The sequence below is a fragment of the Pygocentrus nattereri genome, chromosome 8, assembly GCF_015220715.1.
Source record: "Pygocentrus nattereri isolate fPygNat1 chromosome 8, fPygNat1.pri, whole genome shotgun sequence".
NCBI classification, from domain to species: Eukaryota; Metazoa; Chordata; class Actinopteri; order Characiformes; family Serrasalmidae; genus Pygocentrus; species Pygocentrus nattereri.
Window position 1 is genome coordinate 45,202,998 of NC_051218.1, and position 27,682 is coordinate 45,230,679.

The 27,682-nt window shown below is 41.2% G+C and overlaps 1 protein-coding gene across 5 annotated transcripts in view; it reads left to right on the top strand.

Moving 5' to 3' along the window:
* Positions 1 to 27,682, top strand: part of gria3b (glutamate receptor, ionotropic, AMPA 3b) — a 217,365-nt gene that overhangs the window by 132,496 nt on the left and 57,187 nt on the right. For all 5 annotated transcript variants that reach the window (XR_005130602.1, XM_037540696.1, XM_037540697.1 and 2 more), the window contains exons 5-10: positions 9,379 to 9,432; positions 12,836 to 12,997; positions 15,852 to 16,019; positions 16,626 to 16,730; positions 20,908 to 21,015; positions 26,411 to 26,617. Coding sequence is in view for 4 of the 5 variants with exons in the window: in XM_037540696.1 (XP_037396593.1) it covers positions 9,379 to 9,432; positions 12,836 to 12,997; positions 15,852 to 16,019; positions 16,626 to 16,730; positions 20,908 to 21,015; positions 26,411 to 26,617 (804 nt within the window). In the remaining variant the exon portion in view is untranslated. The remainder of the gene's footprint in view (positions 1 to 9,378; positions 9,433 to 12,835; positions 12,998 to 15,851; positions 16,020 to 16,625; positions 16,731 to 20,907; positions 21,016 to 26,410; positions 26,618 to 27,682) is intronic.

Here is a 27,682-nt window from a genome sequence, read left to right on the forward strand (position 1 = left end):
AATGTTGCTGAAATCTGACCGAACTGCACTTTATTTGATCTGATGTTCAGTAAATGTTGTTGAAATCTGACCGAACTGGACTTTATTTGATCTGATGTTCAGTAAATGTTGTTGAAATCTGACCGAACTGGACTTTATTTGATCTGATGTGCAGTAAATGTTGTTGAAATCTGACCGAACTGGACTTTATTTGATCTGGTGTTCAGTAAATGTTGGTGAAATCTGACCGAACTGGACTTTATTTGTTCTGATGTTCAGTAAATGTTGTTGAAATCTGACCGAACTGGACTTTATATGATCTGATGTTCAGTAAATGTTGGTGAAATCTGACCGAACTGGACTTTATATGATCTGATGTTCAGTAAATGTTGGTGAAATCTGACCGAACTGGACTTTATTTGATCTGATGTTCAGTAAATGTTGGTGAAATCTGACCGAACTGGACTTTATATGATCTGATGTTCAGTAAATGTTGTTGAAATCTGACCGAACTGGACTTTATATGATCTGATGTTCAGTAAATGTTGTTGAAATCTGACCGAACTGGACTTTATTTGATCTGATGTTCAGTAAATGTTGGTGAAATCTGACCGAACTGGACTTTATTTGATCTGATATTCAGTAAATGTTGGTGAAATCTGACCGAACTGGACTTTATTTGATGTGATGTTCAGTGAATGTTGGTGAAATCTGACCGAACTGGACTTTATTTGATCTGATGTTCAGTAAATGTTGTTGAAATCTGACTGAACTGGACTTTATTTGGTCTGATATTCAGTTGTTGCTACTTCAGTAAACAGTCTATGGCACTGACAATGCAAGTTAGACATTATGATGTTCCGGATCTTTGCTTGAGGATATTTTCTCTAACTGGACCTTATTGAATTTTAATTAAAGTCCTCTGCTGTAGTGCGTAACCCCTTTCAATCCCCCTGCTCAGGCAAGCACTCTACACCATAACAATAAGAGTCCTTGGGCAAGACTCCTAACACTACCTTCGCCTACCTGTGTAGAAGAAATCAAATTGTAAGTCGCTCTGGAGAAGAGCTTCTGCTGGTTGTCATAAATGTCAATGTAATTGCCACAAACTAAGTTACCATTTAGTGTATTTGCTATATGATTAGCAGCAGGCAGTAAACATGTTGGGGTCTTTGTTTTTAACTGTACAGAGCTTTTTTTTGTCTTTTTAGTGATTTGAGAGAGTTTCATAAGTTTCACTTTCCGCTCCACAGCTACCATTTACGTTAGCTCAGATCAGATCAGATCAGATCAGATCAATCAAATCACATTTATTGTCACATTACATTTACCATGTACACAGGTGCAATGTGAATGAAAATCTTAGGTCCCCCTTGTAGAATCTAAATACAATACACACACACACACACACACACACACACACACACACACACACACATATATATATATATATATATGTGTGTGTGTGTTTGTGTGTGTGTATATGTGTGTGTGTATGTATAAGAACGAAAAACAAATATATATACACTGAATATGTACACATATTAATAATATGCACTAGTATTTTCTATGTACAGTTGAACAGTAATAAATTATGAGATAAAACTATGAAATGTGCTGTTGTCCACATTCTGTATGTGCAGTTAGTCTGAGGGAGATGATAAATGAGATGCAGGTTCTCAGGGACAGAACACTGATATGGAATCTTCCAGCCTGTCCAGGACATGGATAGAAGATCTACAAGATGTCAATCTATATGTGTAAGTACAGATTTGCTGGATTGAAGGTGCAGAGGATCAGAGTGAGTCTGTTGAGGTTTGGATTGTCCATGAAGATCATCAAGATGATGATGCAGAGGTGTAGTGACAGGCCTATAGAGCGATAATAGACAAACAGTCCTCTGTCCAGTGCAAAGGAACAACATAATCCAGTGATCTACGGTGTTGACTAAAAATTGCAAGTGCATTGTGGGAGACTGTAGAGCCATCTAAATCACTAAGGCATCTGCGACATGGCTGACGTACATAATAAGTGCCCTGAAATTCAAATGGGATCCATTTCAGTCACAGTCCAAAACAACAAAAGAACTCTCAAGGTTAGCTGAGAGGCTAAAGCACAGACCGGAATGCTGAGGCCAGAGCTTGGCTTGATCTGGCTGGCAGCCCTGCGTTTGGAAAGGCGAATTAATTAGCGAGTGCGTGCACCGCTGGCTTTTGTGGAAACACACCTTCGGCAACCCTGCTGCCTGTGAGTGTTGAGTGCAGGTCTGGGCCTCTGGATAGAGCGGTGTCATTAAGCCCTCGCTGTGTCTGAACTAAGGTTGTGGAGCGCTCCTGCTGGCTGGCAGCTTGTGAGGCAGTGTTCTGCAGCCGTCTCCCACACAGGTGTGCGAGGAGCCCGCAGCAGTGGTGATGTGTGGGAGAGGGCCGATACCTTTGTTGGCTCTGACCACTGTTGCCTGAGCCAAAAGTCAAGGGCATCAAATTGGACGGGAAGTGCTGCTGTCTCTCTTAGACACAATGACCCGAGGTCTTTATTAGAGGAGCGGCCAGTTCAGCCCACCCATGATTAAAGCGGCAGCTGAAAGAACTGATCTGTCCACTCTCAGCTCAGAACTGCACTCTTCCACAGGTATTGTTGCAAGAACATTGGCTTCAAAAATCTAATCTCAATACACTGAGAGTGCACCGTTAACTTCAAATCATGTAGATTTTTATGGTTTTTGATATTTACATTTACACATTTGGCCATTTAATCATGTTAAAGAGAAACATTATAAACGTAACATTAAAGTCTTGCCCAAGGACTACAGTGTGGTGTTAATGGCCAGGTGGGTAATGAAGGCCCAATCTGCTGTGTGGAAGGTAGCATTAAACCCACTTCGCCACACCAACTGCGATAAGCATTTCTGATGGGATGAACCATAGATATACATACCTACATGCCATGTTGGGCCCAGCCAGGCACATCAACAGCGCCGCAATTTTGGGGAGGTCAACGTCGCGGCTGGACTGCATTCAGTGCCATTACAGAGCGGCAGTTTAATAAAGATACTGTCCACAATTCCGCTGTTTCAGGAATGTCGCCCTCAGAAAGCGGGACAGGGTTATATATCGGAGGGAACGCAGTGACCCACGCTCATGTCTGTGTGGTGTTTATGTGTCGATATGACCGTGTGGTCAGTGAAGCCCAGAGAACCTGCTGATGTGGTTGTTTCTCCTCTGGTTTTATATTAAGCTTATTTCATTGAACAGTCTATTCAGGGGGTCTTAACTTTATGCAGTAGTTATTTATTTACAGTGGTGGTTGATGCTTTTAAGTTCTAGCGTTCCTTAATCCGTGTAGATATTCATAACAGATTAATGTTAGAACCTGAAGTCACCATCTTATTTGCTTTACTATTTACTTCAGAAAACTATCTTTTGTATGTCGTGCTGTCATGTTTTACGCCATGTAACTATTCGTTACTTGGGTGTGTTTCTGAATTACTTTCCTTTTGTGGAGCGCGACGTTACATTCGCATTTACTGTGAGTGTGTCTGTACTTACCACCTTCTTACTCTGAATAATTATGAGACATTTTACTTCACTCCTTTATCAGCTTAATAGCTAGAAACTGAAACTAAGCTCATTGTTATTTAGATAGACTAATTTGGTATTTAACATCATTTTAACAAAAATAATTGCAGAGCGCTTTGGAGTTTATACTGCAGACTTAGTGAATACCAAAAACTTGTCTTGGCAATTTTAGAATACTTACGCAAGCATTTAAAAATATATTTAACATCTTTCAAAGAAACAACATTGCTACTTGTTAAGTAACTATAAAAGCGTACTCAGAAGAAAAACTCAAAAATGACTTCTTTATAAACATTGAAATTCCTGCTAAAGCCTGAGTAGACTGATAAATCACTGGGATGAACCAGTTATTCTGAGTTTTAGTCAACTCTTTTGTGGGATAATTAAACTGAACCAGCCAGTAACCATGAGGAATAGTGTGAATTGTAATATACAGCAGAGTTTATCTCATGTACTTTTACCAATATGTATTGGAAATGCATTATAAATGTATTCTGAATACATAAGTTTTGTGTGTATTGTAAAGGAATACAATACTGAATACATTTAGGACAATGTATTCAGTATTCAGCCATCACTACCTTTGCAAAGTATTTTTCCTAAATCTTTAGCCCGGAGGACACAGTGTCCGTGATTTCCACTTCCCCTCAGTCCATTTTAAATGAGCTCAGGCCCAGAGAAGGTGGCAGCGTTTCTGGATCCTGTTTATATTTGGGTTCTTCTTTGTGTTTTAGAGTTTAACAGCGTTTGTGGATGCAGTGATGAACTGTGTTCACAGACAGTGGTTTTCAGAAGTGTTTCTGAGCCCATGCAGTGATTTCCACTACAGAATCATGTCTGTTTTTAATGCAGTGCTGCCTGAGGGCCCAAAGATCACGGCCAGCAGATACTGGGTTTTGGCCTCGTCCCTCACAGACAGAGATTTCTCCAGATTCTCTGAGTCTTTAATGATGTTCTGCACCGTAGACGATGAAAAGCAGAAGCTCTTTGATGATTTACGTTGAGAGACGTTCTTCTTGAGTTGTTGCTCTATTTGATGGTGCAGTCTTTCACAGAGTGGTGACCCCTCCTCCTCTTTACTTCTGAAAGACTCCGCCTCTCTGAGACGCTCTTTATACCCAATCATGTTACTGACCTGCTGCCAATTAACCACCAGGTGTTTTTTTACCATTACATAACTTTACCAGGCTTTTGTTAAAAATCCCAAATTTTTTGGAACGTGTTGTTGGCATCAAATTCAAAATGGGCAAATATTTTCCAAAAAACTATAAAATTTCTCAGTTTCAAAGTTTGATATGTTAATTTTGTGTAATTCTGTTTATATTTAATTCCTACCAAGAACATAAGAGAGAAAAAGGTTAGCAAAAACAGAAAGCATGATATGTTGTCTTGACTCAATGTAACAAAGCAACAGATTCAAATAAAAGAAATTCCCATTATGCTGAATGTATTTTTTCATGTCCAACAGTAGCTTTGATAGAACACATTTGGGCAGAGCAATGGGTTAATTGCTGGGGAAAGCCAGTGCTTTCCAGTGCTTTCACATCTTTCTCCACCACGTCTTCATGTTTTCCCTGCTGTAACAGTCCTGACCCACTATGTGCTTGATGGTTAGTTGATGGGTTGAGCAATCATGTTAAAATAGGGGTGACTCAAAAACGTAGAGAGCATTAAGTCGTCAGTAACCGACTGGTTTTATTCCTAATTGCTGTTGCTTACTACTACTACTATTACTACTATTGTTTTGCATACAGTCTAATTTAAAATAACATTAATCTCTGGTGAGTTTGACGTTTAATCAAATATTAAAAGGCAGAAATCTAACCTGTTGGTACAGAATGTATGTCAAATGTAAGTATAGTTAACTGTGTAATTAAACATGTAACTGTATAATTACATTTTATACTAGGAGTTATAGTAATAACTCCTAGTTTTTGCAAGTCATTGCTCAGCATCAGTGGTTCCGTCCTCCCTGTCTCAATATGCCCTCATCCCTTTCTATCATCTCTCTTTCTCATCCCGCTCTCTCAGCCCTCCTCGTTCCATCGCTCTCAACGCTCTTCCCCTTCCAGACACTCGGCCCAGCATAATGTGAATTTGCGGTGTTGTCACTGTCAGAATGGACTGACCTACTTCAGCAGCCAGATGAATAAAGCTCTGTTCCCTCATGTGACTTTCCTGTCACATGGAAAACACGCGGTGATCCCTCAGCCACGTCAGCTAAGAGCCCGGCACAGCTATATTCAGCTTTTTTGTTAATTTGAAGGCACACTTGGAGGAATTTGAGCAAGTGGCATCTGGGTCACTGGCTCAGTACAAACCAATCACAAAGCTGTTGACAAACAGCCAGAATGACATTACATTAACTGCTTATGAACAGTTCTGGTTATAATTATGAAATGTCTTGTAGGACAACTTGCACACAATCTACAATATATGGCTAAAGGTGATGGTCACCTGACCGTCACACCTATATGAGCTTGTTGGTCATCCCATTCCAAAAACCGTGGCCATTAATATGGGTCTGACCACTCCAGCCGATGCTTGGCATTGCACATAGTGATCTTAGGCTTGCGTGCAGCTGCTCAGCCAAGTAGCCCTATTTCATTCAAGTTCCTGAAGTATAGCTTTTGTGCTGATATTGTTCCCAGAGGCAGTTTGGAACTCTATTGTGAGAGATGCAACACAGGATAGGCAATTTTACCCACTGTGCACTTCAGCACTCAGTGGCTCACTAGCCACGTTTACATGCAACCTAATAATCTATACTAACAATATGGACATCAAGGAAAAATGGGAGTTGGAAGCAAATATTACAATAACAGATGATGAATGGGAAGAAACATTAATAGCAGGCCATAAATTAACTAATAGTCCCACGTGGAGGGAATTTGATTGGAAAATGAGATACTTCATTACACCATTTGTTACATCACAATACTATAAGTCATTGGGGCTCTGTTGGAGAGGGTGTGGACAGGCAGGGGACGTGACACATGTATTTTGGGACTGCCCTGAACTAGCGGAATTTTGGAGGAATATCCAAAAAGAAATTAGCCAAATTTTAGGAATCAGGTTCCCATTAGATCCTGCACTGTGTATATTCGGTATATTACCTGATAGCTTGATTGATGAAGATTTGACATACTTATTGAGAGTCTTACTCTTAATAGCCAAAAATATGATAACGGTGTGCTGGTTAAAACCTCAGCCTCCCAGGATATCGCAATGGAGAGAGAGGGATAAAAACGTTTTTATAATGGAGAAAATTACTGCAAGATTACAGCTAAGACCTGATAAATTTAGCAAACGGTGGCTATCAATTAAGCTTCAAATGAATTGTAATTTAAATTGTAAAAGTTTTTTGTTTTGTTTTTTTTGTTTTTTTAGTAATCTGTACACATTTATTTTAGGTTGTTATGTTGTATTGCAAATGCATCTCGTACGTAATGGAAGTTCTGTGTATTATGTGTTAAATAAAATCTTTTTAAAAAAATCGATACTCATATCTCAATCGGAATAGAATACGTCCACGTCGAATCAGTGTGATTGAGGCCATTCAGAATATAATTTCCATCTGATTGAACAAGGTGGGTAAACCTTTAAATAATCGGTTAAATAGAAGAAGAATAGTCATGTAAACGATTACATTCCAGTCGGAATGTGTAAGCATGTTCTGCACATGTGCGTCATGTCACAGGAAAAACAGAACTCATAAACCGGCTCTGACGAAAGTTTATCCCGTTCAACACGGCGGAGCAGAAACTGGTCTGCAGAGGAGACGAAGTTCATGCTCTGATCTTTAAAAGACGGCGGTGGGACGGACGTCCAGCTTATGCGTCTCAGAGCACGACGTCTTCCTCTCGGCCTTCTTTAATAAGGACGTGTGAAGGACGTTTTCCTGAGTCTGACGTCATTTTAAAGCAGTTAAAAACACAATCACTGCTCACTGCTGCTCATCTCACTCTGACTGGGCTCGTTATGCTGGTTGTCATGGTAACGTTTACTCTAAGTTTACTCAAATTTAGCTAAAGTAGCCTTTAAGACAGGTGATGCCTGTTGGAATTAGCATTTATAAACATTTTTGTAGGGTTATGTCAGTGGCCATGACAAGCTTATATGGGTGTCATATAGCCTTATGACCTGTAACTTACAGTAAAATGTTACCATAATAATAATAAGAAGAAGAATAAGTTCAGTTTCTGTAGCGCCTTTCACAAAGTCAAGGACGCTTTGATTTCACAATAACGGCACTTACAGCTGAGCCAAGTAGATCTTGCACTAATTTCGCGAACTTGCTTGTGGCAAAGGTGGCATCCTCTGACAGAGCCACCTTTAAAGTCACTGAGCTCTTCAGCATGGCTCATTCTCCAGCCAGTGTTTGTCTATGGAGAGTGCATGGCTGTGTGTGATGGTGATGGAGTCTGCACTGTATTTACTATCCAAAACAACCGTTTGTATATATCACCACTGTTGGAAAAAACCTTGTATCTCCATTTTTGATGTTTTCCCGTTTTTGACATTTTGAAAACTCCTCTTGTCCTTCATATTGTCTGTAAATTTCATGATGAATGGATTAAAATAAACATCCCAAAATGACTTGGAAAGACGTCTGGTTCCATTGACTTACATTAAAAGTAAAGTAGGTTTTTTCCTTCTCCTGTAAAGTTACCGAATTTGGAGATACGAGGTTTTCTTCCAATAAGCTGATAATGATAAAGTAGTGGTTAATTTGAACTTAATCTTTAAGGACTGTCTGGCATTAAAACACCCCGCATGCATGCCATTAATAGCTTTTAAAAGTAAATTCTATATCAAAACGTCATTGCTAAATATCGTGAAATAATGTCTAAGGCTGCAGGCAGTGTATTCATCACCGTCATTCAAAATAATTTAGATTATTATGTATGTTAGAGGCATACAATTAATAACTAAACAATTTGGCTATGCAGAAACATTAAAAATTGGTGGACTTAAAAAGCCCAAATTTAACATATTTTGTCTTAAAGGTGGTTTAAACACCTACGTTTGAGCGGGTAATGTGTGTGAGGTTAGACATCATTCTGAAGGTAGCATTGTCACTAATATTGTCATCAGTATTTACATCATATTGTTTACCTCAAAATAAACCTAGTTAGTCTTTAACCAGTTGTTATTTCTGTTTATTGCAAAGGCATGGAGTAATCTGATAGGGCCTAATTCTCACTTGTAGCACAGACATTCTGTCAAAACTGCACGTGTGTTCAGAAATAGAGGAGGTATTTGCTATAATTTGAAATATTCTTGTCTTCTTATTTTCCATTTTCCCCACGTACTGACATCAAAACAAACTGAAAAAAGTTTGCAGAGTCAAATCTGTCTGTCGATACAGAATGTAAATCTGATGCAAATGCAATTTATTATGTAACTGACAGTAAATAATCAGGTGTTGGTGTAATTATATTGAAATAGTACCCAAAGTGATAACTCTCAGCGTCTGATATATAGAAGTCTCGTTTGTATTAAAATCGTTTAGAAAAGCCGTGCGTCCCCATTCCCTACTTGTGTACCACATGTATTCATACCTACTGCACTGGGAACCTAGAAAAGCACGTACACCAGTTAAGGCAAGGCTTGTTTTTCACAGCATGGCAACACCTGAGGCAGCCCTCCCAGCAAGAAGAGACATCCATCAGCATTGAGCTCCTTTGTCACCTCGCAGGAAGCTGCCACTGTGTTTAAGAGAGTCTGCTATGCGAATGCACCCGGTAGAGCTTACCCGAGTGCACGGTGGTGCTTTTTTAACATGGACAGCTAACTCTTATTGAATCTTCACCCACAGGTCGTAACCCTGGGCAAGAACAGCCGAGGCTACCACTACATCCTTGCCAATCTGGTGAGTCTATGCAGAGTTTTTCTTTAAAACCCCACTGGGAAAGGGAAAGAACATGCTGTGCTCCAGTCGGGGAGGGATGTTTCGAAAAGATGTGAAAACTGCCACTGCCAGTAGACGTAACTCTTTAAGTCTGGAATCAAGAGATGGCGATGCACTACATGGCACCCTCAGCATAGCCCCCTGTACCTGTCAGTTTACCTGACTTTAAAAAAGACATGGTGTCAGTCACACATGTGCTATGATCCACTGAAAAACAGCGCTTATGCTGAGACCCGGTTTGGCCAGGATGAGAACTGCCCCACCCCTCCACCGGGGTTATTAGCCTGTTGTCAGCAACATGGCATTTGATAAAGTCTAAAGCAGAGCAGTTGTCAAAAACCATTATGCCAATTTTGCTCTAAGGTTGGGCAGTGGACTGAAGAAAGAGCCAATCTGGGAATATCAATCCAGGCCATTGCTACATATTAAATATTTGTATTGGTGGCACTGATAAGCACTGATATTTCATCCTTGACTTCAAATCAACTTTAAGGCTTTGTTCACTCAGCAGGCAAAAGTGGCCCAAATCTGATCGTCTTCTTCATGTGTGACTCAGATGTGTGTCTGTGTGTCTGTGTGAACAGATAAACACACTGAATCTGAGATTTTCAGTTCCGATTTGAGACGCTTTCATATGTGGCACTGAAATCCGATCCGTATCCGATCTGCGGCAGTGCGACTCCGTCTGAACAGTCAGAACGGAATTCATGCGACTTTCACATTAATCCAGCTCAAAATCCATCATAAATTCGCAGTGCTGAGATTCCAACATTTAGGCTGATGTTTCTGTACAAAAACTAGTAGAGACTCGTCCAAAGCTCTCCGTGTTTGAAGAGATGTCTAAAGAAATGTGAGGCTGCAGCGTCAAACAGTCGAACCGTTAAAAGTCTGGAAGCGAAGTTTAAAGAATCCGAGGACGTGAACCGAAGAAGTGACCGCACCTTTTTACGGCTCGAACACATTCTGGGTGATGAGCTCAGCTGTCGGTCAGTGAAGCTTCATGATGCTCCTGTGATGCTGGTGAAGATGAAGCTGATCCTCCGGGAGCGACTGGCGTTCGTTGGCAGGCGTGATTGTTTACCTCTGGATGAGCCGTGACGCTGTTCTTTTGCCCATGTGGGTCAGTTTAGGAGCTGATCTGTTCAGACCGTCGCACACAGACCACATTTAAAAGACATTCTGAACAGTAAAAAAATCGAATTTGGTGAGAAAATCAGATTTGGGCCGCTCTTTTAAGTCTGCACTACTGATGATGCCCCAGCCATCCGTGATACGAAGTCAAAGAGAGCATAATTGGTTTTTCTCTCTGGGTGATTAGATGGTCTTCCTTCATTATGCAGTGCACTGTTAGCCAACACAGATGTTCACCAATTGATGTAACAGAATTGGCCACTGCGTTCTCCTCCAAGCATGTTGAGCTATCCAAGGAAGTTGTGTTACCTGCCGTGGAGGAAACTTCTGCTAGCCTTCAAACTCCCAGGTTGGTAGCACTGTGTTATGGGGGAGACGTGGCAACCTGGTGATACTATGTCATGAGTACATTGGGGAGAAAAATGGATAAAAATCCACAACAAAAAAGTAGCACTACTGTATCACATAGACATGACATGGTGTTCTAAAACATGCTGCTGAGAATCACCTTGTAAAGCTGAAAACCTGTTCAAAAGTAAGAGCAGTCAGTTTGAAGTTTTTCAGACTACGTCACACATCTGTAGAGATTGGCATCATAATACTGGGCTCAAAAGAAGGACCCACCAAGCTAGCTAATTAGAGTGTAGCTCACCGTGCTGCTGTGAATGACTGATTGAACGAGTTAGTGACAGCGTAGTGGATAATAACACTGTCCAGTATACAGAAGAATGAAGATAAGTCAAGTAAGTCACTGTAACATAAGTCATTATTTAGATATACCAAGCCAATACTCTGGTATAAATCTGTCAGATACATACAGAGACCTTGAAAATCCTTTGGTTCCTCAAAGGTTCTTTAGTAAAGGCAATGGTTCTACCCAGAACACTCAAAGAACCATCTGAATGTGTACATTGTTCTTAGTCAGATTGTTATTTGTTTAGTTAATGATGGTTTTCAGTTCTCTAAATAACCCTTTTAATTTTTCCACTAGATGTTAGCTTGCAAGTTGCTTGAAATTACATACACTCACAGGCCACTTTATTAGGTACATCTTGCTAGTAAAAGGCTGGACCCCCTTTTGCCTTCAGAACTGCCTTAATTCTTCATGGCACGCTTTCAACAAGGTGTTGGAAACGTTCCTCAGAGATTCTGGTTGGTTATTTGAGTTCCTGCTGCCTTTCTATCATCTGGAACCAGTCTGCCCATTCTCCTCTGGCCTCTCACATCAACAAGGCGTTTTCGTCCACACAACTGACCGCTCACTGGATATTTCCTCTTTTTCGGACCGTTCTCTGTGAACCCTGGAGATGGTTGTGTGTGAAAATCCCAGCAGATCAGCAGTTTCTGAAACACTCAGACCAGCCCGTCTGGCACCAACAACCACGCCACGTTCAAAGCCCCTTAAATCCCCTTTCTTCCCCGTTCTGATGCTCGGTCTGCACTTCAGCAGGTCGTCTTGACCACCTCTACACGCCTAAATGCACTGAGTTGCGGCCGTGGCTGATCAGCTATTTGTGTTAACAAGCACCTTATTGTACCTAATAAAGTGGCCAGTGAGTGTACTTTCACCAGACAAGCCCCCAGATCCCAAAATTTACTCTCTGCTGTTTTAAAGTCAACATCATTGCATATCGCTGCTGTCTAAAGAAAACCTCGTATCTCCAAAATGGTAACTTTACAGGAAAAGGAGAAAACCTACTTTACTTTTAATGTAAGTCTATGAGACCAGACATTTTTGCAAGTCATTTTGGGCTGTTTATTTTAATCCATTGATCATGAAATTTACACATAATATGAAGGACAAGAGGCGTTTTCAAATGATGTCAAAAACTGAAAACGACAAAAATGGAGATACAAGGTTTTCTTCCAACAGCAGAGATATGTAAATTAATATCAGTTGCATTTAAATATTAGAAGAGCTACAGAAGCCTCAAGGAACTTTCATAGTGATTCAGGCTTTCTGAGTCGATGGATTATACGAAGAATAATGCGAACAATTCAATTAAACTGCTTAAAAGCTTTTTAGATGACTGTGTATTGGTTCTTTCCGCTATGTTTATCAATATATGCCTACAGTTATTCAGCAACATAGCAAATCAAGTGGCAAGGGCACCCATTTGTAGCTGTAACAGCAATTTCCTGCAATATTATGACAAGTTCTTCCATTTTCTGGACATGATTCACCCTGTTCTGTCCTGCAACCGGCATGGTAAGTCTTTCTTTCTCTTTTCAGGGCTTCTCCAATGTGAGTCTGGACAAGGTGTACTTCGGCGGCGCAAACATAAGTGGCTTTCAAATAATCAATCCTGAAAACCCCATTGTGCAGCAGTTCCTTCAGCGCTGGGACCGGTTAGATGAAAGGGAATTCCCAGAGGCACGGAACACGCCTCTGAAGGTGAGCCTTTCATAGTCAGGAACGAAAAACAAGAAGTGCAATCTTCTCTCCTCGACAGCCTCTCCGTTTTCTATCTTCTCCTGTCTGCGTTCTCTTTTCTTTCTCTTCTGTACTGTCCTACACTTGTCACCTCTGTGTTCCTTTCCCTGTTTCTTTTATCTCCTCCTCCTCTCCTCCCTTCCACCTTCATTTGCCTCATCCTCCCCTCGCAGCGGTCAATATATCGACGGTCCGGTTCAAGGCTGCATTAAAACCAGAGCCACAATTTACATCTAATTAAACAATAATCAGCCAAAGAATAGATTTTAAGTGGCACTTCATTAAATTTAGCTGTGAGTAAAGAACGATGTCCCTGATCAAACTGGTAAGCAGGTCAAAGAAGGTTCTAGTTCCATGCTTTGCACAGAATCCTTCAAAGCAATTATCCGATATTTGAGTTTGGTGGTGTGGAGATGAAGTAAGTGCACACTGGCGCAGAAAAACATAACCACATGCTTAAATATTCCGCAGCTTTCCAGCCGTCTAACGGCTTCCTAAGGAACACCTTGCCTGTGAATCTTCAGACTAAAGAATGGAAGCTCACCCCAACACTGTGTTCCTTAAATTGGCCGCCAGATATAAGATGATAGAATAGCTTTGAGGAAATAGAAGGAAACAAAAAGCATTGCTCACCGCAAATTAGTGGATGCCAGCGCGTTCCGAGCTGGTTCGGCGAGATGCAGCGTAATTACAGGTGTCGCCCCGAACAACAATAGTCCTGAAACCTCGTTCCTCACAAAGCCAAACACTTTACATTTCACTATAATTAGAATCCAATTTAAAGCCTTTTCCGCAAAGACAAAACAATACACTTTTGTAAATCTATGTAAAGCAGCACTGAATGGGGTCTTCTTTCTGAAGCGCGTCTTCCCTCTGTTGAATGTCGGGCCCAGTTATGATTATATGTTGCAAAACATTGCAATTATACTACACACAGCAATGTAGGCTACATACATAGAAAAAGGGCAGTTCATTTTAACTGCGTTCCTGAATGACGTGGAAGCTCGTGCGCAGACTTAGTCAGCCCTCAGAAGCAGTTACCACCAGCCACATGACTCTCACTCATACCTCCCTGAACTCGTAAAGCCAGATACCTGCACACTAGACGTTTAGGCAGAGTGGAGGTACCACACGAAAAAGCCCTCGAAAGCACAAATCCTGCTCTGAATCACAGGAAAGAAATAAAGCTAAACTGAACTGGACCTGTTATGCTCACACAAGACGGCGGTGAAAACACAGATATCGTCCTCTACTACAGCAAGAGCTGGAGCACTATTCAGTTAACTGAACCAAACTGAATTCATTATTAATTAATAAACATTTTAAGGGGGATTCTACTGTATATATACATATATATATATATATATATATATATATATATATATATATATATACGCTGTTGTCTGTAGAAACCTCGTACCTCCAAAACTGTAACTTTACAGGAGAAGGAAAAAACCTACTTTAATTTTAATGCAAGTCAATGGAACCAGAATTTATTTCAAGTCATTTTGGGCCGTTTCTTTTAATCCATTCATCATGAAATTTACACACAGTGTAAAGAATAATGTGCATTTCCAAATTCTGTCAAAAACTGAGATACGAGGTTTTCTTCTGATAACTGCAATATATACATATATATACACACATAGATAGATAGATAGATAGATAGATAGATAGATAGATAGATAGATAGATAGATAGATAGATAGATAGATAGATAATGCTATTATTTAAAATAAGCATTCAGATGAATTATATGTTCATGGGGGCCAGTCGTGGGCTGGAGGTCAGGGAACCAGCCTCATGACCGGAAGGTTGGCAGTTCGATCCCCAGAGCCGACAGCGCATGACTGATGTGTCCTTGAGCAAGACACCTAACCCCCAACTCCTCCCCGGGCACTGCGGATTGGGCTGCCCACCGCTCTGGGCAAGTGTGCTCACTGCCCCCTAGTGTGTGCTCACTAGTGTGTATGTGGTGTTTCACTTCACGGATGCAGAGGTGAAATTTCCCCGTTGTGGGACTAATAAGGGCTCTTAATCAAATGTTATGATTATTTAAAACCAAGGCCTTAATTGAGAGAGTAATATGCTAAATACATACAAAATCATTGTTTATGGGTTACTTTCTGTTGTCTTCCCCAAAGCAATAACCCCTAAATTTCAACTTTGGAAAAAATACTAAAGCGGTTGTATTTTTTATGTCAAAAGATCTTGATTTGAAGTTGAGGTTCACATTTTTCAAGAATTTTTCAGTGAAACATTATCATTACAAGAACACAAAGACTTTAGTCCATAGGCTGAGCCTTATTTTAGCCACATCCCTGTATTTTAAAGTAGGAAGTGAGACAGTCTCCCAGTCCCTCAAGGCTACATGGTGAGCATTAGACCCCTTCAGCTCGACTGGAAGGCTAAAGATTCACTGGTTCAGCCTCTCACACTGCCAGGTCACTCATGTCATCAGTCACTTTCGATTGAGCTCCTGACCTGGAAAATCAGCGTTATATCAGGTTAAAAGCGATGTAGTGTATGACCAGCTTAAAGTCCTGGGAAACACAGATGAATATGAATGAATATTAAATATCCAGCAAAGCCTGTATGAGAAACATAAGGTATAAATATCACAAAACATGGCTTAAAATCCATTGATCAGAGCTGTGTGGGTGTGGCCAATGTACAGCTTGATTGACAGCTCTCTGTCCAACACTCCCAGCCTGTTCCGCCCCTCTTACAGAACACAAATCAGGATCCAGCTTTTATGTGATGGTACAGACAGCTAAAGGGGGCGGAGTTACTCAACTCATATTTCTCTATGCAGTACACCTCTGCGCTGTCCTATGATGCCATCCTGGTGATAGCCGAGGCGTTCCGGTACCTCCGGCGGCAGCGGGTGGACGTGTCACGACGGGGCAGCGCTGGAGACTGCCTGGCCAACCCGGCTGTCCCCTGGAGCCAAGGCATCGACATCGAGAGGGCCTTAAAAATGGTAAGTACTGCAGCCTCTTCATTTCACCAATAGAGCACCTTTTTGTTCCACCATACGTTTTCTAGGAATTCAGGCACAGAGTATTAAAAACATTCACGAAAAACGGTCATATTTTTATTATTATTTCATAACCACCATTAGCTTATTTTAAACGTCATTGTGACTTGTGTCTTAATGTGTGTGTAAACCAATAAGCCCACGAAAAATGGAAATTCCCCCACAGGGTAAATGGGTTTTATCCACCTGTTAGCAATAAGAGTGGCTGAAACCTTGAGCTTAATAATTAGGAGGGGTGTCCCAATACTTTTGTCCACATTGTGCATATAATATTCTGTGCAAGCTTAATTTTTTTGAATATTAATGATGAGGTAAAAAATGACGCAGTGCTCTGTATCTCCACTTTATTCTGCAGCTTCACATGAAAATGCCTCTCGCCACTGCCATAATCTGACACTCTGCAATTCAGCTCATCAAAATGAGTTATTCAAGCGAGCCCAACTTGCCATGCTGCTATAAATGACTCCACCACTTTCCGTTTGACCGTCGAGGCTCTGAGCTCCTGCCTGTTATTTCGTCTGGTTTCGTCCTTACTTTTTTTGTTGGCAGGTGCAAGTGCAGGGGATGACGGGCAATATCCAGTTTGACAGTTTCGGGCGCAGATCAAACTACACTATCGACATTTATGAAATGAAAGCAGGGGGGCCGAGAAAGGTAAGCAAACAAACAAGGCCCTGAAATCCATCCACACATCAGAAAAGCTCTTGAAGAGAGAGCGAGCAGCCTGGGACTGCACACACAGCTCTGTCTCCAAACCCTTGTATCTATCCTTGAGCAAACCTCTTCAGTTCGAGGAGGCTGGGGTTGTCACACAAGCCGCTAGAATGTAGGTGTGAAAGACTGAAAGTAACAATGGCTCAGTTTGATTTGAACGTGTTTCTGAAACAAGTGCTGACAGAACTTGGAAAAAGTCTAGAAAGCATTTCCAAGACAACACAGGAGACAACTGGGTGTTGATTATAAAAGATTGTTCTTGGATGTTGATTATACACATCTCAGCTGGCTTAGACTACATGCAGATCCATTGATTTTAATTGGCTTTCAGGCTCCTTCTTTGGAAAATCCCTTGTGTTATGAAAACGATCCATTCTTCACACACTGAAGCAGCTTGATGGTAACACTCTCTATGAATGTCACGTTTGTAAGCCTCTATAAACACGTTTATAACATGTTATAATGCGTTCATAGGCCATTATAAACATGTTTATAAATATTTATAAACATGAATTACACTTTATAGCCATGTTTATTATACATTATGAATTGCTACTGTAATTCAATATAAGGAGTGTTAATAACATGTTATTCTGTCAGTGCCAAATAAGCCAGTTCCAGGTTGGAGAGCGTGAAGACAAATACAAGGTTTTTTTTTACGCACTGAGATCTCCAGAGTTTTATTTCTCAGCGCTGGAGCTGTTAGAGCCGCATCTTCAGAGCTTCAGTCCTGAATATTCAGATGCTTCAAACTGGCCGTCCAGCCTAGAATCACTGCTACAGTGAGCTTTTCTTACCCAGCGTCCCACTTTAAATGCTACACTACATTATATCACAGCAAACCAGCTACCCATCAGCCCCTCCCCTGAACCCCCTCTGACATCACACTGAGCGTGAAGTCACTGTGGAGTGAAGGCCTGGAGAGGAGAAGCGAGATAGTCGAGTGCTGTTATTGTAATTTGTTCAATCACTGGTTCTAACATCAAGCACTAGAACCCTTAACTCTGTAACACTGCACTACAGTACAGTACAGTAATGCTGGTTACTGCTAGAGTTCTATTGGATATGATTCAGATTCAGATTCCTTTATTAATCCCAGGGGGAAATATGCAGTGTTAAGTCAGTACCAGGCTAATGGTGGTGAACATTAACAGTGGTGAACATTAATGGTGGTGCACATTTACAGTGGTGAACATTAACAGTGGTGAACATTGACTTTCCCACATTGGGTGAAACACTGACGGCAGCTCTAGCTTAAACTCTGACATTTGAAGCCTGTAATGAGCTTTATTGTGTTTTAGTGTTTCAGTAAATCCTTCAGTAAATTCTTCAACTTGAAGCCTCAGTCTGAACCCTGGAGGAGGCTTTAGTCCAGCACGCTCCACTTTACTCAGAGCGGACTAATACAGCTTATGAGCTCTTATAATGTGTTATGAACGCAACTTATAATGCCTTATCTTAACAATTCATAATGCTTAATAAGCACGGCTATAACATAATGCATTTTTGTAAACATTTATAGCAATATTTATAATGCCTTGTGAATATATGCCTTATGAATTTGACATTATAACATGTGAATGTGTTTATAGATGCTTACAAAGGTGACATTCATAGAAGGTGTTACCAGCTTGATTTCCAGTTAAAGTCACAGGGTAAAGCAGAAAAATGAAACTGTTAGTCTATGAAATACATGAATTGACTGTGGCCATTTGAAGACTTATGCTTCAGTTGGCATAGAAGCAGCGCAACGTTTGGGATAGATGTTGGCTTCAGACGCATCATGTGAGCAATTAAACGAAACCAAATAAGGAAAAGCAGTACAGTGACACCAGCTGTCACCAGTGATACATGAAATACTCCACATCAGATATTAAAACGGCACCTTACTCTCTATATTGGTGAGTTAATCACCTAAAATGTGCCCGGAGGTGGCTTTACCGCACCTTTTCTACTGCTGTTTGTAATCCAGCTGTTCTGAGGAAGGAAGCACTGTTGCCAATAACCTTTTTAATGCTACACAAAATATTAACAATTAATAAGTTAAACTATACATAGTAATTAAGACTATCGGCCACAGGTCGCATGCATAGGTTGCACATTATCTCAGAATGATGAAATGATTGATGCAGGCTGTTCCTAAGAGTCCACTTCTGTCCAAAGTTTAGGCCACACTAAATGCACCTTTTCCCAAATAACACATAGAAGTAATATTGGCCTAAGTTCAATACGTTGACCTGCTAACATTCTGACCACCTCCTTGTTTCTACACTCACTGTCCACTTTATCAGCTCCACTTACTGTATAGCTGCACTCTGTAGTTCTACAGTTACAGACTGTAGTCCATCTGTTTCTCTGATACTCTGTTACCCTGTTCTTCAGTGGTCAGGACCCCCATGGACCCTCACAGAGCAGGGAGTATTTGGGTGGTGGGTCATTCTCAGCACTGCAGTAACACTGACGTGGTGTTGGTGTGTTAGTGTGTGCTTAACGAGTTAGCTCCTTAACGAGCAGCTTGTTGCTATGTCACAGTAACGAGCCCCGCCCACTCGCTGCTCAGCCGGCAGGTCGTTCTCCAGCTCCTTACACTAAATTCCCAAACTGTCGTCGCCACTGAGCAGCTTTTCAGTCGGCAGCTGTGACGGAAGAACAGCTGAACAACCTGGAATCAGCCAGAAATGAACCCAACACCATTTGCCAGACGTGTCTGATCTTCAGAGTCGGACCAAATCAGACTGAGCCGTAAAACTGAGCCAATATCAGGTTCAGCTCAGTTTGGTCAGTTTGTCCAGATCAGTATTGATGTTGTTTTGTTCCAGCCGGTCTGTAAAGCTTCTTACAGCCCGTTTAGTTTGGCGAATGGTGTTGGGTTAATTTCTGGCTGATTCCAGGTTGTTCAGCTGTTCTTCCGTCACAGCTGCCGACTGAAAAGCTGCTCAGTGGCGACAACAGTTTGGGAATTTTGTGTCGTCTCGTCTTCAGAGTCGGACCAAATCGGCTGTCGTTTCCTGTTCGTTGCAAAGTAAGAAGTACAAACCCATCAAAGTCGTTGCTTAGCAACAGCATCTCAGTAGAGTGAGACAATGAGATGTTATGGTGAAATAACAGCACAGTTAGAACGCCTCTCAACCAATCAGCTCGCGTGGCCGGAATTAACTGCTGCTTACTGTTAACCCAGTAACGAGTGTATGTATCTAGTAAAGAGTCATAAAATTGTCTTCAGACAAAACAAATTTCCAGACAAAGTGTTAAAACACTTCACCTTATAGTGAATAAGGTGCCGTTTAATGTCTACATGCCTGTTTGTTGCTCACATGAAGGTCTACTCTCCACTGGTAGCACCACACGAACCGCCCTGCTGGACAAAATAGCACAGACCAGCATGCATTCCATTCCATTCCGTGCTGATTTATGCTGGTTCGGCTGGTCACCCCGCATGGTCATGCTGGTTGACCAGAATATCAGCTTCTGGCTTTGCTAGTAATCAGCCTAATAAGTTCCACTGCTGTTTATCAGAATCGAAAACGCAGCACATGCTGTTTGTTCTGATGCTGGCATGCTGGTCTAGGCTGGTTTCTCTAGCACTCAGGCGCTCTGACTGTTTGATTGCTAAAAAAAATCGAAGTGCCATTTAATTTAGGACAACAGCTGTAACTGCTTTGGGTTCTGAAATAGAAAATGGAGTTGAAATTGAAAAACGGAGAAGAACCAGCTCTATCGGTGCCAGTTCATCGGTTCTCCTTGTCTGTCTACTAGGCTGAACATTGTAAGCACAGATTTGAGATCTGTTCAGGGCTTGTATGGCACAGAAACCCGCTGTAAACGTCCCCCCTACTTAAAAAAATCATCAGGCAGACGTGGCTCCCGCTTCCATTTAGCGGGAAGCAATAGAAGCTCAGGCACCTAATGCCATTTTAATGAACAGAGTCTTATGAGAGTTTGCCTTCATAGCTTTATACAATCCCTGACAGTCTCCTTAACTCGTCTGTACTGATATCATGAATTAATCATTTGAAAGGAGGCTATAAAACAAGGGGAGGGGGCACCGGGGAGAGCATTAATATGGTTCAGAATGGCTGATGTTTGAATAATAACCTCAATGTTTTCCCTTTTGCAGATCGGGTACTGGAACGAGTTTGAGCGCTTTGTAAATATAATGGATCAGCCGTACAGCAACGATTCGTCCTCAGTGGAAAACCGAACAATTGTGGTCACTACTATTATGGTACACGTTCCATGACGTTTTAAATGTGTCACGTATTCTGCCACTCAGGGTCATGGTGTAGACTCCCTTCTGTCCTGGGCGGTTAGAAGTACATTTCTTTTTGCGTTGCTTTCCATCCACTCACTACACGTTGAAACAGTCGAGGTGGGGTTGGGAAAAAAAAAGATCAAAAGAAAGAGGGGAAAAAAACGAGTGTTTCAACTGTATCCGTGTGGATGACAAAGCATTTTGATTTTCCATACTCCAGTGGCCTGTCGTAGCAGTGACATCACAATAACGGCATAATGGTACAATGGTAATGAGTTTTTTTTTTTTCGTTGCCATCATCAAAGTAGACATACAATGCATACGTAAGTAAAGACCTGTCTCCACTCATCAAGTAAATGGTCAATGACACACGGGATAGACCAACCAGTGAAAATGGCAGCACTGAGAGGGGTTCGGTGGTTTCTCTCAGGTCAAACAGGATCCGAGGGATGAGCGGTGGACTAGCCTCGCTTACCCCGGCTCGGATCCTGTTCTGTACTGACCTGGAGGTTTGCTCTGCGCTGAAGAATCACTCCACCGTCTGCTTTAATGACTCTCTAACTGTTTGAGCGCTAAAAAAAATCAAAGTGCCTTTTAACGACCCGCTAATTAGGACAACAGCTGTAATTTTTTTCTCTCAAATTCCAATTTGGCTTGTGAACAGCGGGGGTGGGAAGAGTGCTGACATTTCCTACTTACAACTGCGATAAAAATAAGGTAAAATAAAAACAAACTGTATGTCTTTATGCAATTAACCTCACACCCCAGGCTCAAAAAGAAGGTCCAGCTCGATGTTTAGATCTCAAATGATCTCAAAATCAACTACTGGTGAAGATACTATGACATTTTCTGGAAAAATGCAGTGATTGCCCAGCTAAAGTGGTTACTAGGTGGTTGCTAGGTTACTGCCAGTTTCTGTAGTATATAAGGTGATTGCTAAGGTGTTTCTAATTGGTTGCTATGGTGTCCCAGGTGGTTGCTATGATGTTTTATGTGATTGCTAGGATGTTGCAGTGTGGTTGCTATGGTGGGTTTGTTGCTTAGTCGTTGTTATGGTATCCGAGGTTTTTACTACCTATTTTCTATGGTATCCCAAGTAGTTGCTAGGTGGTTACTATTGCGTTCTATGTGGTTGCTAATGTGTTGCAGTTTGGTTGCTATGGTGTTCCAAGTGGTTGCTAAGTTTTTGCAGTGTGGTTGCTATGGTGTTTGAGGTCATTGCTAGGTGGTTGCTTGGTCGTTGTTATGCTCTCTGAGGTGATTACTACCTATTTTCTATGGCATCCCAGGTAGTTGCTAGGTGGTTGCTATTGCATTCAATGTGGTTGCTAAGGTATTGCAGTGAGGTTGCTATGGTGTTGCTTGGTCGTTGTTATGCTCTCTGAGGTGATTACTACCTATTTTCTGTGGTATCCCAGGAGTTGCTAGGTGGTTGCTATTGTGTTCTATGTGGTTGCTAAGTTGTTGCAATGTGGTTGCTATGGTGTTCCAGGTGGGTGCTAGGTTGTTGCATGGTCATTGTTAGGGTATCTGAGGTGTTTACTACCTATTTTCTATGGCATCCCAGGTAGTTGCTAGGTGGTTCCTATTGCTTTCTATGTAGTTGCAAAGGTGTTGTCATGTGGTAGTTAAATATTGCACATGGTTGATATGTACTTCCTATGGTATCTCAGGTGGTTGCTAGGTGTGCTAGGTGGTTACTGTTATATCCCAGGTGGTGGCTAGGGTGTTGCTAGGTGGTTGCTTAGGTATCTAAGGTGCTTGCTAAAGGTGGTTGCCATGGTATCCCAAATGGTTATGAATATTCATAATAAATATTCATAGAGAAAAATACTCAAGTATTACTATAGGTGCAATTTTTTTCATTCTACCTGCATATATTTATTAACGTTCAGTGTTATTTGAATATTATTTGTGTGAATTCATCACATTCGGTATCACCTATCTAGCTTTTCACTTGCTATTTTGGAGTTAAAAGATTATTTCATTAAGAAAAAAAACAAATGTAAGTGAAAGAAAGTAAAAGAACACATTAGCCATTTAGAATAGACCAGTTAGGCAGTCAGCTACCTGCTTCCCGAGTTGTCTGGAATGTTCAGTAAACTGTAAATATCGAAGCTGAATATTATATCAATAATAAACACTAATGCAGGAGCTATAATTATACACAGTGAAAACAGTTGCTGAAGTGCTGTAATAGGAGAAGCTGTAATTTGTTACTTTCCGCTTCTGGTAAACAATAAACAGCCCCAGAGCGGTTTGGCCATCAGCAGACGTGTACAGGCTCAGTCGAGACAGAAGGCAATGTCAGAATAGACGAGGTGAGAGGACACATTCAGCACAAAGCAAACAAACCACTGCTAACCCACTGGCAACCTAATTGTCTCTGACTCTAATAGGGAGGCTCTCTCTGTGTGAGGAGGCCTATTGTTTGGTAATGATGATGTGCTAAAAAAAAGAGAGAAAGACAAGCTGCTGCTGCTGCTGCTGCAGTGTTTGCTATGGAGAGAGAGAAGGGGAAAAAAGAAATGCCTGCTCGGTTTTCTTGGAATAGTTCTGTATGTTGGCTAGAGTTTTGAGTTTTTGGGTTCTAAAAACGGCTTTATGTGTTTATTTATTTATTTGTTTGTTTGTTTGGGGATTTTTTTTTGTTGTTTTATTTGCCAGTATGTTCTGCTTTGTGTTCTTCTCCTTTATGTTCTTCCTTCTGTTGGAATGACATGGCCTTCCCACGCAACGGTGCAACGTGCCTGACTCTGTTCAAACAATGGACTGATCCGTCTCCAGTCACTGCCATTTACTTTATGAATCGGATGCCCCTTTCCCCTCTCATGACCCTGCTCACCCACCCCATTCCTCACCCTCAAATACGACACGACTGATGCTACTCAGCCCCCACAAACGCAGTCCAACCAAGACCAATGACCAGAGTGATGGGTGTGTACTACGGTTCAGAAGTCTGGAATGATTTCAGTGATATATCGTCGCTGTCCAATGAAAAACCAGGCATCTCCATTGTTTGGCGATTTTCACTTTTCTGCATCGTTTGAGCTCAGCAGATGTTCTTTACATTGCGTGAAAATTTCATGATGATTGGACGAATAGAAAAGCTGCAAAATAGCTTGGAATAAAATCTCTTTCCATTAACTTACATTGAGAGTAAAGAAGTTTTTGCCCTCTCCTGTAAAGTTACTATTTTGGAGATACTTGTTTTTCTTTGGACAGCGAGGATATCCGTAATAATATAAAACCAATGTGGTTGCAGATATTGCGAAAAATGGTTCTAAAATGCCAGGAAAGACAATGTCTCCAATGATGAATGGATCAGTATGATTTTAAAATGACCCAGAATACTCATACCGCTGCTGAAACCTCGTATCTCCATTTTTGCTGTTTTTCCAGGTTTTTTTTTAGATCACGTGAAATTGCCTGTTGCTCTTTACTTTGTTTGTAAATTTTATAGTGAATGGACTAAAATAAACGGCCCAAAATGACTTGGAAAAAATTCTGGGTCCATTGACTTACATTAAAATTAAGGGTTTTTTTTTCCTTCTCCTGTAAAGTTTCCATTGTGGAGATACGAGGTTTTGCTCTGACAGCAGGGACGTACTGTTGCTGTCCAGAAATTTAAATAATTTAAATAACTTCTGTTTTTCAACATTATTTGAGCACAGCAGTTGTCCTATATGTTGTGCGGTGAAAGGACCAATAGAAATGCCCCAAAATGACTTTGAATAAAACCTCTTTAGGTTAATTTACGTAGAAGGTACGATCAAATTCCATCATATAATAATATTATAATTAACATTAAAAAAGTGGTGACCAAATCTCAACAAAATTTAATGGACGCAGATAAATATTGCTCTTTTAAAGTCATTTGAAAGGCAAAATCCTTGTTTTCACTTAAAGAATGCTGTGCAGCTGTGACTGAACATAAATCCCCTGCTTGTGTGTACAGGCTGTTGTAATGACCTACATAGTGCACACTACGTAGGGAATAGGAAGCCGTTTGAGATTGGGCCTATATTCTGCTACAAAAACGCTGTATTACACAAAACAACATCACTCAGGTAGACAGTCGTACCTTTTCACGCTGTTTTAAACGAGTAGGACAGTTCGCCGAGCAGAGAAGACTGAAAATACAGTGGCTGTGCAGTTCCTGCTGGAGAATATGGCTAAATTATATATGGCCAATATTGGTATGGAATACTATTGGAATGTTAGTGTACATGTGATTGTGCTATTGTTGCTTTTATGAGACAGAACCAGAGAGAGAGAGAGAGAGAGAGAGAGACAATGAGAGACAGAGAGAGAGAGAGAGAGAGAGAGAGAGAGACAATGAGAGACAGAGAGAGAGAGAGAGAGAGAGACAATGAGAGACACAGAGAGAGAGAGAGAGAGAGAGAGAGAGAGAGAGAGACAATGAGAGACAGAGAGAGAGAGAGAGAGAGAGACAATGAGAGACACAGAGAGAGAGAGAGAGACAATGAGAGACAGAGAGAGAGAGAGAGAGAGAGAGAGAGAGAGACAATGAGAGACAGAGAGAGAGAGAGAGAGAGAGAGACTATGAGAGACAGAGAGAGAGAGAGAGAGAGAGAGACAATGAGAGACAGAGAGAGAGAGAGAGAGAGAGAGAGACAATGAGAGACACAGAGAGAGAGAGAGAGAGAGAGAGAGAGAGAGACAATGAGAGAAAGAGAGAGAGAGAGACAATGAGAGACAGAGAGAGAGAGAGAGAGAGAGAGAGAGAGAGAATGAGAGACAGAGAGAGAGAGAGAGAGAGAGAGAGAGAATGAGAGACAGAGAGAGAGAGAGAGAGAGAGAGAGAGAGAGAGAGAGAGAGAGAGACAATGAGAGACAGAGAGAGAGAGAGAGAGAGAGAGAGAGAGAGAGAGACAATGAGAGACAGAGAGAGAGAGAGAGAGAGAGAGAGAGAGAGAGAGAGACAATGAGAGACAGAGAGAGAGAGAGAGAGAGAGAGAGAGAGAGAGAGACACCAATTGTCTTCTACCTGCTCACCATCCATGGTCTTAGTAGGGGCTGGGTGCATTAGCCAAAGGGTCCGGCTGCGACCACTCGTTGGTCTTAGCTACACGACCCTATACGTGCTTCTTCTGTCTCCACCGTCCTGTGTATGTGTCCGTGTTGTCTGTTTGTATGTGTGCGTGTTAGAGAGACACATATAGAGTAATACACACCAAGAGAGAAACTGATCAGGAGTGTATGGGAGAGAGAGAGTGAGCAGGAGTGTGTGTGTGTGTGATCTACCCAGCACGGCCCTTGCATGCTCTTGACTGGTCAGCTGTCGGTCGGCTCTGGTGACTGCTGTGCATGGGTGACAATAAACCAGCGTGTGTTTGATTAACAGGAAGCACCGTATGTGATGTACAAGAAAAACCATATGCATCTGGAAGGCAATGACAAGTATGAAGGCTACTGTGTCGATTTAGCTTCCGAGATAGCCAAACACGTTGGGATTAAATACAGGCTGTCCATAGTCATGGACGGCAAGTACGGCGCCCGCGACCCTGAGACCAAGACTTGGAACGGGATGGTGGGTGAACTAGTGTATGGGGTGAGTACGACTGCTTTCTCACAGCTTTACCTTAATCCGCCCTTCTTCCTTGATCCAGCAGATGAGCTGCGTATGATGATAATAAGACCTCGGAAAGTGAACCAAATGGTTTCGCTCTCATAGATACATCATCAAAGGCCTTTATGATGCCACAACAGCCAGTCGGCCAAAGCGACATCTGACCTATACATACTCCGCCCACTTAACTTATAGTTACTATAGCTAGGCTGGATACATCACATTCAGTCTAATGACATTGCTTCTCACAAGGTTATTGTCAAAATACCTCAATTAGGGCGCCATTCATTTTAATTTATGTTCATTTAATTTAATTCATTCTATTTATGTTTATGTGAATTGTATTGTATTGTATAGTGTATTGGTGGGATAAACCACTAGCTGGACTTTATTTATATAGCTTTCTGTTTTTGCCATTATGTTGGTATATAAGGCCAGTATGACGAGGCATATGCCTTCAATCATGCTATAGTGAGGAGTGGTGCTGAGCCAGTGTAAAAAGCACTGTAAAAAGTGTTTTACTGTCAAAGTACTGTAATATTTAATGGTCAGTACCCAGGATGGTTAAATGCACGTAAATAAAGCAGACATGTCGCTGCTGTCGGAAGAAAATCTTGTATCTCCAATTTTGTCGCTTTCCAGTTTTTAGCATAATGTGAAAGCGCCTGTTGTCCTTTACATTGTGTGTAAATTTCATGATTAATGGACTCAAAGAAAAGGCCCAAAACGAGTTACATTAGAAGTAATGTAAGTTTTTTTTTCCTGCTCCTGTAAATTTACAATTTAGGAGGTTTTCTTCCCACAGCAGCGATACGGTGTATAACACACTGCCACTGTTGTTTTAGTGAACAGAAACAGAACGTAAATTCATGAAATCAAATGATCAGAAGTATTTATTTATTTATTTATTTATTTATTTTGTACAGTGTGTGATGAGTCATTCTATAGAAAAGTCCATTTTTGAGCCCCTAGCGTTTACAGATATTTCACACTCGAGAAAACATGTTATTTATTTCTATTTTAAAATAAAACAATAAATTGTTTGAA